This window comes from Athene cunicularia (assembly GCF_003259725.1).
Source record: "Athene cunicularia isolate RWA chromosome 4 unlocalized genomic scaffold, athCun1 chr4_part1, whole genome shotgun sequence".
NCBI classification, from domain to species: Eukaryota; Metazoa; Chordata; class Aves; order Strigiformes; family Strigidae; genus Athene; species Athene cunicularia.
Window position 1 is genome coordinate 27,621,546 of NW_020799098.1, and position 12,362 is coordinate 27,633,907.

The 12,362-nt window shown below is 38.6% G+C and overlaps 1 protein-coding gene across 6 annotated transcripts in view; it reads left to right on the forward strand.

The window, feature by feature from the left end:
• ATP10D (ATPase phospholipid transporting 10D (putative)) overlaps nucleotides 1-12,362 on the forward strand; it is a 53,129-nt gene that overhangs the window by 15,109 nt on the left and 25,658 nt on the right. For 3 of the 6 annotated variants that reach the window (XM_026846684.1, XM_026846687.1, XM_026846683.1), the window contains exons 4-9: nucleotides 2,656-2,860; nucleotides 6,631-6,716; nucleotides 7,837-7,943; nucleotides 8,666-8,797; nucleotides 9,623-9,750; nucleotides 9,897-10,149. In XM_026846684.1, coding sequence (XP_026702485.1) covers nucleotides 2,656-2,860; nucleotides 6,631-6,716; nucleotides 7,837-7,943; nucleotides 8,666-8,797; nucleotides 9,623-9,750; nucleotides 9,897-10,149 — 911 coding nt within the window. The remainder of the gene's footprint in view (nucleotides 1-2,655; nucleotides 2,861-6,630; nucleotides 6,717-7,836; nucleotides 7,944-8,665; nucleotides 8,798-9,622; nucleotides 9,751-9,896; nucleotides 10,150-12,362) is intronic. The other 3 variants (XM_026846686.1, XM_026846688.1, XM_026846689.1) reach the window with 3 other exon arrangements.

Genomic DNA, 12,362 nt, shown 5'->3' on the forward strand with positions numbered 1-12,362 from the left:
CAAGGGGATCGAGTGCACCCTCAGTAAGTTTGAAGACACCACCAAGTTGGGCAGGAGTGTTGATCTGCTTGAGGGTAGAAGGATTCTACAGAGGGATCTGAACAGGCTGGATCGATGGACCAAGGCCAATTGTATGAGGTTCAACAGGGAAAAGTGCCAAGTCCTACTTGGGTCACAACATTCCCATGCAATGCTACAGGCTTGGGGAAGAGTGGCTGGAAAGCTGCCTGGTGGAAAAGGACCTGAGGGTGTTGATGGACAACTGGGTCAATAGGAACCAGCATTGTGCCCAGGTGGCCAAGAAGGTGGCAATGGCATCCTGGCTTGTCAGCAATAGCATGGCCAGTGGGGACAGGGAAGTGACCATCCCCCTATACTTGGCACTGGTCAGGCTGCATCTCAAATACTGTGTTCAGTTTTGGGCCCCTCACTACAAGAAAGACATTGAGGTGCTGGAGTGTGTCCAAAGGGCAATAATGCTGGTCTAAAGCACAAGTCTTATGAGGAGCAGCTGAGGGAACAGGGTTTGTTTAGCCTGGACATAAGGAGGCTGAGGGGAGACCTCATCACTCTCTACAACTACCTGAAAGGAGGTTGTAACAGGGTGGGTGTTGGTCTCTTCTCCCAAGTAAGAAGCAATAGGATGAGAGGAAATGGCCTCAAGTTGCATCAGGGGAAGTTTAGATTGGGTATTAGGAAAATTTCTTCATTGAAAGGGTTGTCAAACAGTGGAACAGTCTGCCCAGGGAAGTGATGAAGTCACCATCCCTGGAGGTGTTTAAAAGACATGTAGGTTAAGGACATGGTTTAGTAGTGGACTTGGCAGTGCTAAGTTTACAGTTGGACTCGATGGTCTTGAAGGAAAGGTGTTTTCCAACCTATATGATTCTATGATACTTACCGTTTTTTTTTTTTTTTTTTTTTTTTTTTTTTTTTTTTTGAAATGTACTCTTTATTTTCCAGGGAATGTGCTGGTCTGAAAAGTTAATTCCTGCAGTGTTGTTTTGTTGTTTAAGTCCATCCATCTTGTGATAGACATGGCTGTGGCTTTAATTAAGTTTTACACTGTGACAGTTTTCCATCTGTGTAGAAAAGTAGGGATGAGCATCTTAAAGAGAAAACAGATGTGGCTTATACTAGTTTAATTTTATGCCCAGCTTTTGTTGCTTCCTTTTTTTTCCTTTGTTTGCACTTTGAAAGCAATATAACCACCTCCTCCTTATCTTCACTGGAGAAATTGTCATCAGTATGCTGAGTAATTGTGTGGGCTTTGTGCCTTCTGCTTGTAGAGAAGCATTTTCAAAAGGGTACTGTCAGTTAATGCAGGTCTGAAAAGTATGGGTGCAAAGCTTGATACAAAGAGTACTTTTCTGATATTTTCTTCATTACAAGTGTGTTTCACTATTTATCAGAAGCATTTTACATAGCTATAGCACTTTGATTAAAGCTGGTAGATAAGTGGTAGTCTACACATACACACGATGGCCATGTTAAAAAGCTTGTTAGCTTATGCTGCACTGCAGAAGCTAGGTGCACTTCTGAACTCCCTGGTGTGAGCATGCTTCTCAGCCAGACTAGAATGAAATGCAGGGAAGGAAGCACAACGTGCAAGATGGGCCTAGCACAACATGAACTATACCCTGGTCTGGATGACTGAGAAACAAAGACTGGAGAGTACATGCTCCTCTCTTTAAACATAGCTCTAGGGTTATTCTGTGCAAGGCAGAAAAGTCAGACAGTCACTGAGGGCAGTAACAGTTCTTACAAATACATGCTGCATTCATACCTGTGCAGTGTTTGTAACAACAACTGTAGGTGTGTTTCATCACCCATTGCTGTAGTCTACTACTGTGCGCCTCCAACTAGCTCATCAAGCAGTGCTTGCTGCTTTTTACCTTGCACCCTATTCACCACTCTAAACCTGACTGTGTTTGCAGTAAACTGTTGTGATTACATTACAGGATGATTCTTCATCTCAGTTAAGGACAAAACAGCAGCTATAAATGGAAAATTGAAAACAGTTCAAACATATGTACATCATGCCTGGATATTTCATATTAATAAAGAATTACGACTCAGTGCTGATGGGCCTGAGCTTTTATTAACTTCCCTGAGTATTATAGAGTCTGGGTAACTTATGTTCAAAATTAATGGAAAAGATACTTTAAAAGTCTATAAATACAAGTATTTATATTCAGAGCATCAGTGGAGTGGTTGCTGAATATTCTTTGCATACTGGGAGATGTTCATCGTCTTGGGAGAGAGGCATTTTTGAAAGGCTGTATCAGAAGGGAGAAAGATTTGCTGTTCTTGGTTGCGTAATTGCAAGAAAAAGTGGTGACTCAAAGAGAAATCCTGAAAACACTGTTTGTTTTCTTGGAATAATGAAAATACAGGAAGCAAGTGGGATGAATTTTAATTAGAGCTAAAATAATTCTGGGAGGGTTCCTGCAATGTAATTCCCAGAAAAACAGGGCTTATGCCCATGGCTGATTCTTTGTAATTATATTCCCCTTGAGCTAATAGACTATCTCATCAGTTTTTTTAGTGACTTGGAAGCATAAATTAACTATTAGAGTAATTTTCTAGTGTGTTTCTCTGAGTTTTCAGTTTATGCATTTGTAAAAAAAATTACTGTTTTTATCTGTATTTCAGGAAGGAGAAGAAATACATAGATGAATGCTGGAAAAATGTCAATGTTGGGGACTTCATCCGTCTTTCACGTAATGAAATCATTCCTGCTGACATGGTGCTGTTATATTCTAGTGACCCGGATGGGATCTGTTACATTGAAACAGCAGGCCTTGATGGAGAAACCAATCTAAAGCAGAGGCAGGTGGTGAGAGGATATTCAGAGCAGGTGATAATTGTGCATTTCTAGTGGTGTAGGAAAGTTGACATGACAGATGGTCAACTGAAAAAAACCCAAATAACCTGGTCCTCTAGATTGCCTAATTCTTGATAGATCAGTAATCCCCATCTGAAAACAAAACAGGTAACATAACTCAAGCAACAAATTAGAACTATTTTGAATATCTTTGTGTGTTCACTTAACCCAGAGAAAGAGAGATCTATTTCAAGTAATGCAAGCCAGGAAAAATAACTGTTCAGGTAAATGTCAAGAAGCCAATTATGGTGTGTATCATGTGAGAAATTGGAATCTTTTTAGAAAGGAGGTCTGTATGAAGACCTAGGGAGATGAGCAGATATTATTTTCTCTTTCACTGTTCTTTCATATTGCAAATGTATTTTTAGCTCCAGTTCTAGTCCATCAGGGATTTAAAAACCTCTGGAACTCTTAGATTTTTTTTCTGCTACAAGCCTACTGTGAACAGCATCAACGGAGTCTCTCCCTTTCAAGACTGAGCATCACTGAGTCTCAGAGGGTTTACACGTATCAAGTAGTGGTGGGAAAGTGGTGGATCTATGGATCTTTTCAACCATGGAAGTCACATGGTTAAGGGTTTTTAAGTAATTCATAAAGGCCTTTTCATTTACTGAAGAGATGACTGCTATTGTTTTAATACCAGACAAATAAAGTTTATTTAGTATTATACCTAGCAGACAAAATGCTGGAGGCTGGCACAAAGAAGATGTTATCAAAAGAACAAAGACTCCTGGAATTTCTGCAGTCTTCAGTACACCTGGTACTGAGTTCTGCTGCTGAAACACCATGCAGAAAAAAACCAGCAGGGACACTGTGCTGTCCATAAGAACAGACTAGTGTTCTGGAAATAAAATTACCTGAACTGCCACCGAATTGTCAGCAGTGGTGAAGAAGTGAGAAGTATCTTGTGCATAAGACTCACTCCCCTGTTACTTAACAAGTATGGAAATACCAAAGGCATGATGATCCATGAACAGAGCTATTTCTTACACCCTTACAGTGACATGCATTTTTTTTCTTTTCTTTCTTGATTTAATCTTAAAACATTAAGGCAGAAAGGGCTGTTTGGTCTTTCTGTGTATATATATCATTATGCAAGGCAAAATTCAAATGGTTCTACAGGTTTATGTCATACTGAGGTGGCCCTGATCTCATATCAGCTCCTGCTACCAAGGTCTGATTTCAGTCTCACTCAGACTGTTTTCTGTGTTTCTAGAAAACTTGCACCAGAATGCTGGGAAGAGTTACACTATCCAAAAAGGTGACAATTCCTTCACCATTCACAGGAAAAAAAAAAAAAAGGCATCAGTCATTGTAGGGTCTTCTTGTCAGGACTGCATGGTTTCTGAATGTAAAGCTGTGTTCAACTTCACAGACCTCTGGTGCCCTACCAGCTGAGGTTCAGCCAGAGGCTTTGTCCTTAAAAACTCAGGCTAAATAAGACTGGTAGTGCTGTGAAGAGGCTGACTGCCTGACCTCTCCATTTCTTATGCTCAGAAGAATATGAATAAACTATATCAGATTAAACAACATCTGAAGACAAGGACTGAAAAGACTCAATGTGTTGCAAGGGTGTATTGTGATGCTTCTTTGTGACTGAGCAAGCAGAAACACAATGAAAAAGGTTATCAGTGAGGCGCCTTTTCTTTTGCTTGGGACTCCTTTAAGAGAATGCAAGGCAAAATTAAACCATGAAACAGGAGCTGAAACTCAGAGTCAGATTTATTTTTTGGCAATTTAGAATAGCATACTTTTTTTAATGCTTAAATGACAACAGGGGAGAAATTGGGAAAGTAACTTAAGGCTACATAGGTAAACAGCAGGTAAAAAGGCACAGAACACAGTGTCTCCAATGATCTTGGCATTCATAGAGAAATACACAAAACAGCTGAGGACCTGCTCCCTGAGGATATTAGTGAATAAACTGACATTGCTCTGCTGCTTTTGAGACACTCAGATGTTTCTTCCCATTAAGAAGGGATTAATCTCCTTTCACTTCCACACCTCATGTGATTAGCTGAATCAAGCACAGACTCACTGTCATGGAGAAGCTAATATGCCAATAGCACTAGTCACTGTGAGCAGTGAGTATCTCCTATTATATTATGAGAGAGGCCACAGGACTGCACTGGTCAGGTCCTTCTCAGCCTGTGTGGTCAATGATTAAATCCAGTCCTAGCTGCATAACTTATAGTCCAGGAAGATCTGAATGCCCGTATCAAGATACCTGCTTTTGGACATAGTTTTTGTCACCTCTCTTTTATCCTGGCAGAGTGTAGACATAACTTCTGTGCCCACTGTGGTTTAGTTGTTCATCAAAAATAAGAAGTTTTCACCACAAATGCATCTCTGGAGAGAGTTTCCAGGCTGTAGAAGAAAAGAATCAATTGCTTTGACTAATTTGCTTCCTTTTGGCAGTAGTTCTTACTCTCTTAGTGCTCTTTTTTGTGATCATTGTACAATGTGAAACGTTTAAAAAGCATGAATCGATTATACTGTCTTACATTTTACGGAAGTTTTGTGTTTCCTGTACAAATAAACATGAGAATGGTCAGTAGATAGAGAAGTTTTTCATAGTTAATTAAATTTACAGAGACTGAGGGTATCTTTCTCTCTAAGGCTGTGTTCATATTGACTTCAGGTTAATACAGTGCAACAAATCAATACAGCAAAACAATTTTTTTTTAATCAAACTAACAAAGTATGTGTTAATAATATTATGTCTTCTGAGCTTCAAATTCTATTTATAGGATTGTGTTTTAACCTCACAGTTGCTATTCTGCCAGTGTGAAGTCACCCGGTTGTGGGAGTGCAGCCTTCTCAGAGACCTGTAACTGCATATTCAATTACAACTGTGAATTATAGATTTATGTTTTGAGTTTGAAACCTTAAATTGGTCATTCTTTTTTTTCTAAAGAGCAGAACAAATAACTTCCCAGAGAGTTAGTGGAAGGTACTCGGAGTGGAAACGGCTCTTTTACCAGAGGCTAGCCTCTTTTATACTAGAAGCTAGGGGTATAATTATGTGTCATTAATTGATATTAAATTGCAAGTGCGATTGCAGTTAATTCCAAATATAAGACTTTTTACTTTTTCTCTTACTTTTTGTCAGGTTTCATTCTTTATTAGTAAAGAATATTTATTTCACTTGGCTTTTCTCTTCAGTGAAGAGCTCACCTATGCTTTATTCACATGTACTTCTAGTCTTTTATAACAGCCTTTTCTTTGGTACTCGTGAGGCTCAAACATCATTAAAAAGTTCTAACTGCTTTCTTTGCATTAGCACTTATAGCATCCTGATCATGGTACTAGGAACAGTGGCTGTTTGGAAGAAATTCTGCTTGCAGAGAAGACAGCACTTTTTTTTTTTTTTTTTTTTTTTTTTTTTTTTTTTAACTTATCATGAAAAAAAAAAAACCTATGGGAAATGATGTTTTTTTCTGATGTTCTTACTGTATTTTTTTCTTCTTCCTCACTCTTCCACCTATTTTATTTTCTCCAGTGTTCTCAGAATACCTGCAATTCAACTGATACTTGCCAGGGTTTGATATTTACTAGGAAGTCCTTCCATGCTGTTTAAGTCTGATTTACGCTGCGTGGCAGATCATCAACACCACCAGCAACGCACAGTTTTGAAGCTAAATTGTTAGATAGTAATATATGAACCTATGGACTGATGATGTTTTTAAGTTCCATCACATTTTGCCTGAGTTCTTTGTTTGTTTTTTTTCCTATGGCTTTAGGTCTCTGAAATTGATCCAGAAAAATTTTCCAGTAGAATTGAGTGTGAAAGTCCTAACAACGACCTCACTCGCTTCCGAGGCTTCGTGTAAGTAGGCTTAGTGTCTCCTTAAACTATTGTCATTTGCTTTGGTGCTCTTGCTAATTTTCAGAGAGCTTGTAATATTTGTTTTAAAAAATCATGACAATACGTATAGCAGTTCTCACCCCTGCATTTCTGAGTGCAGCCCAGCAGATGGAGCTCCAGAAAGGCTTTCTGAGCAGCAGATTGTGAACTGGGAAAGCCCACTAGTGCTTTTTATTTTTAATATTTTCAGCATCCTAGTTCAGGCTGTTTTGCAATTGTGAATTCCATGTTTGAAATAGCTGTTTCAAATCTGATCTTAATAACGTGATATCTACAGTATTTGGTATGGACCGTGGCCTGATTGGACAAGCTACTTTGCTTGAAATTGGAAATGGGAAGGACTGGCTTCTTCTCCTGCTCTGATTTGGTTTTTGTAACCATCAGTGGCTTGATCAAACTCCTTTTGACCAATGTGCCTATCTATGTCTTTTCTCCTTATGGTTTATCTTTTGATTTTCTATAGACAGTAGGAAAACAAAATATTGTTTCATGGTGTGACTGATTTTCAGTTTCTGAGAGATATAATGTCTACACTCCTTCCTATGCGCACTGACTTGTTAGATATATGAAAAGAAAAATAAATATATATAAATCTTAGCCTCTGAGGAAACACCTTGACAAACAGTGGGCCTACACTCAAAAGTATCCTACAGGAGTAACAATGCTCACAGTATATTTTAAATGGGATTTTAAATTTTGTTTGAATTTTTTCTGATGTTGGCAATCCAAGTAGAAGTTGTAGGCTTTCAGACTTCCAGTGTTTTGTCTTGAGCTTTTTTCAGTAGTATTGCCTTCTCCTGTGCCAACTGTCAAATGCTAGGCTTGTAAACACAAGAAAATTTTAGTACAGTGCCTCCATGCCTGGATTTTCAAAGGTGATCTGCATGCATGTTGCCCCATTCCTTGGAAAAGTCCAATTAGAAATGTCAGAATGGCAATCAGTGACTAGAAGCTTCCTTGGGAAATCTGCTCCCTAATGGTTTTGCAAAGCCTGACTGGTGATTGCTGGAGTCCTGCAGCTGAAGTAATATACTTTTTTTTTTTTTTTTTTTTTTTTTTTTTTTTTTTTTTTTCTTTCCAGTGAGCATTCAAACAAGGATAGAGTGGGCCTCAGCAAGGAGAACTTACTGCTCCGAGGATGCACAGTGAGAAACACAGAAGCTGTTGTAGGCATAGTGGTATATGCAGGTTAGTGAACCACTCTGGCTTTCACATACTGCCTTGCAAACAAGATAGTGATTTACCCTAAGAAACAGGATCATACAAAGGGGCATTAGCAGAGTAAAAGCTTGAATCCAACAGAAGGCAGCTGTAGCTGAAGTGTTAAGAATGCATGTCCGGATTAAACTTGGTTTTATTTTAACAATGTAAAGAACTGATATGTGTGATTATTCATGGAAGTCAGCTCTGTTCCATGTGAACAGGTCCTTGTCCTCAACTGTTATCTGCAATGGTAAACCCAGGTTTTGAAATGGACGTGGAGATGTGTGGCTTGCTTAGGACTTTTTTCTGGTCCAAAACTGAAGCTAGTGCTGTTCTTCAGTGTTCTGTGTGAAAGGGCAGAGGTTTTTAGACTAATCAACATGATGTATCCAGCCAGATAGTTGTAATGCAGATGCAGGCTTTTGTAGAAAATACTAGAAATAATATAGAAAATGTCAAGAATAAGATAATTTCTATAGGAAGGATTATTATTGACAGTATAAAAGTTAATATGTACATGACAGATTTTGGGTTAGCTTGTTCGGTTTTCTTTGAGACAGAATTCATATATTGTAGGAGCAGTTAGTTTGCTAATAGTTGTAATCTCTGTTCAAGAGAAATGTCCCACTTTCCCGAGTTAGAAATATAAAGCACTTCTGGTTCTGATACCTGCTATTGGAGAATTTCAACCTCTGTTACGGTTACAGGTCATGAAACCAAAGCCATGCTGAATAACAGCGGCCCTCATTACAAGCGCAGTAAATTGGAAAGAAAAGTGAACACTGATATTCTTTGGTGTGTTCTGCTTCTCATTTTGATGTGTTTAACTGGTGCAATAGGTAAGTGAGAATTGGCAGACTCCTGCTATTTTCCTCTCTCAGCCTACAATGTTTAGTGTTTTAATTTGGGCTGATTCATTTTAATAGCCCATCTCAGAAGCTGCTTTTATCCACATGCAGTTCCCTAGCAGTTGCGGGTGCTGCTAGGTTTTAGTTCACGTTGTCATGTTTAACCTGGAATGTGATCAAGAAGTATGTTCCTAGTGCAAGTTCTTAGGTCGTGAACCTGTTACTCATTAATTTATCTTTTCTCTTGCTAACTACTCTCCTACTTTCTCTTAGGATTTTTCAGGTTACATGGGATGTACGTACAGCATGATGGGGAGAGACCTAGTGTGACTAGAGTTGTAAGGACTTGAAATTTTAGGGATTGATTGGTGAGCTTGAGTAAATCTAAACAGACTTAGGACAAATCAAAAACGTGTTTAAAATATGTTTTAAAAAACTTCTTCAGACATAATGATGATGTGGTGTTCACAGGTTAGCTAAAACCTGGACAAGCAAGGGTAGGACAGTTAGTTGGCAGAGGTGTTTCTGGGGGGAAAAAAAAAAGTGTTTAGCAAGTGTAGTTAGTATTCCTTTCATTTTGAGATATGCTGTGTAGATGTGCTGTTGATAGAAATGCATGCAAGGTATTTATTCATGTGTGCATTGATACTTAACTAATTTTAATGGAGTTTCTGTTGAGGAAAAAACTCAAGGGAGAAGCTGGTAGTTTAAAAGCTTAGAAAGAACTGCAGAGTCTTTAACAGCTAACACCATGACCCTCAACTGTGATACATTTTACATACAACTGATTCACTTTATCTTGTTCTTGTTTTCAAGGCCATGGAATTTGGTTAAGTAGGTATTCGGAAATACCTTTTTTTAACATCCCTGAGCCAGACGGGAAATTGATTTCTCCAACATTAGCAGGGTTCAATATGTTCTGGACGATGATCATTTTATTACAGGTAACTTTGGTCTGCTTTGAACATGGGTCATATTCTGATCTCATTTATATCCTTGAAGTAACTCTTCAGCTTCAGTAGAGCTACTTCATGTTTGTAACCGGCCAAAGAGTTTGGTTTTATTTAAACCCCATGTTTTATTTTGGTAGGTCTTGATCCCAGTTTCTCTCTATGTTTCAATTGAAATTGTCAAATTGGGACAAATTTATTTAATACAGAATGACATTGATTTTTACCATGAGAAAACAGACTCAACAGTTCAGTGTCGAGCACTGAATATTGCTGAAGACCTTGGCCAGATTCAGTACATCTTCTCTGACAAGACTGGAACCCTCACTGAAAATAAGATGGTTTTTCGGAGATGCAGCATTGCAGGACAGGAGTATTGCCATGAGGAAAATGGTAAGAATAAACCTGTGTTCACAATGGGTCATTTTTCTCAGAGAAGCTGAAAGTTTTGGTAGGGGTCTGGTGGACTTGTGTGGCAATACACACAGAAGGTATGAGTTCAGACTGATCCTAATAAGAGCCATGCATCTTTCCCTATTATTTGGATCCCTTCACAGTGTGTTAAGAGACTTGAAGGCTGCTGCTTTGCAACTAGTTAGGTTACAACATATTTGATACCACAAACAAAGTATTCTTTACTCGCTCTGGAGGGAGTCATGCCTACTGTGTTTTGCTTCTCTCCTTACAATATTCAGAACCCAGAACATTGGAAAATTGCCCATCTAGTCTTTTTTTTTTTTTTTTTTTTTTTTTTTTTTTTTTTTTTTTTCTCCCTGACTAGATTGCCCATGCTTACCTAGCATTTTAGGTTTCACACATCCTGTTGACTGCCATGTCATTGTGCCAACTTTATGTAGTGTATCTTACAGCTCCAATTCAACATACTGTTTCCCTTGAGGATACAGTAACCCAAATAAAATACATGCTGAAGTCAGAGCTTTAGCAGTAATGTTAAGGTACAAGGCAAGAAGGTGTATGTACATGTGTGTGTTAAGGCTGCAAAGATAAGTACCTTCGTCAAAAATAATGACTGTTGTATTCTTATATCTTACATGTCTGTGTATTTTTAGCCAAAAAGTCAACAAGTGGTGCTACTGAATAGTTGCTGCTTCGTTGTCTAGTAGTGGAGCATCTTTCAGTATACATTTCATGAGAGCTTACTTGAAGCCTTCTGGGAGCTAGGAGAGGATACAACTACAGACACAAGAGAAAACTGGGCAAAGTGACATGAAGTCTTTGATTCAATTAGCTATTTTATTAATTAGAGAAAACCATAAAGTTTTTATTGCCATTACTGTATGTAATTACTAGTGGCTGCAGACATTTACTATTTTGCTGGTGGGCAATGCAAGTATTCCATATGAGAACGAAGGTGAGGTGAACACATAAAGCACAGCTGTGTATTAAACTCCCCTTTGTGGGAGTTTTGGTGGGTTTGCTGCCAGACAGAACTGCTCACAACTGCGAGCAAAAGGCACACCCTGCTGGCCACAGCAATGAATGAGTTCAGCCCTTCTTTTGTGTCACAGGAGCAGATGGTTACAAAGTGTTTTTACAGTAATTTCTGCACATATTTTGAAAATTTTATGATGTGGGTGTCCAGGTGGTGCTTTGGCTTTGCATAATTATACCGAGAAGGATGAAAACAGCAAAGCAAAAAGAAACATTTTTTCTAAGTTTCAAACTTGGTGAATGAACAACTTAGAAGATAGCATATATTTTCAGAGCAATTCCTAAAGGAAGGCCAAGTATTACAGAAGAGATAATCCAAAGAGTAAGGGGAATGATATAGCTGTGGCTGATCCAGGTCTCATTGTCCCAGGGAAAGTTTATCTACCACTTACTTCTGATAGTAGTTCACTTAGCGTTATCTTCCAAAAATATTAATGCGTTAAGTTCCTCATTATTTCCTGTTGTACCCTGTTTTTTACCTGGCCGGTAAGCATGTACTTTCTCCTAACAAATCTAGAAACTGTGTGAGCCCTGAAAATCAGTTTGAAAAATGTTGGAGGTCCCATATTTTAGCCCTTTTGTTATGTTTGTCAGTGGCATAGAGCTGCTATGTGCAAAGTTCATGCTACATATAGCAAGTGTTGTAGTGCAAGACAGCAGTACAGTCTTTTGCATACAAGCCACTTAGTCTGAACATTTATTTCTGTATTTATATCTCTATTGCCTGGGGTAAAGGGATGCACGTAAGGAAAGCACACAACAGCAATGACTGTGATTCAGTATAACAGGCTAGCAAATCTGGTTGCTCATTTCCTGAACCTAGCTAAGCTCCTGCACGTTGGCTAGGAGCTTAAGGACTCTCAAATGATGTAATAAACCTATTTCCGTCTCATTTTGAGCACCAGAGCCGGGGACTCTGAACTGTGGATAGGTTTCTTGTTCACATAAAACAGAATATTATCTCACTTTTCACTTCTCTCCTGTATAGTAGCTGCCACTTTAAATAAGAAGAAAATAGGGAATTAGTGGTGTTGCAGGAGATGTCTGTATGTTAATATTGGTTTTTTCCTTAGGATGTCATTATTTGTATTCACACTTTAATGAAATAAATAGGCAATGCACGGCTCTCGGCATTTTTTCTGTGGTGTCTGTGG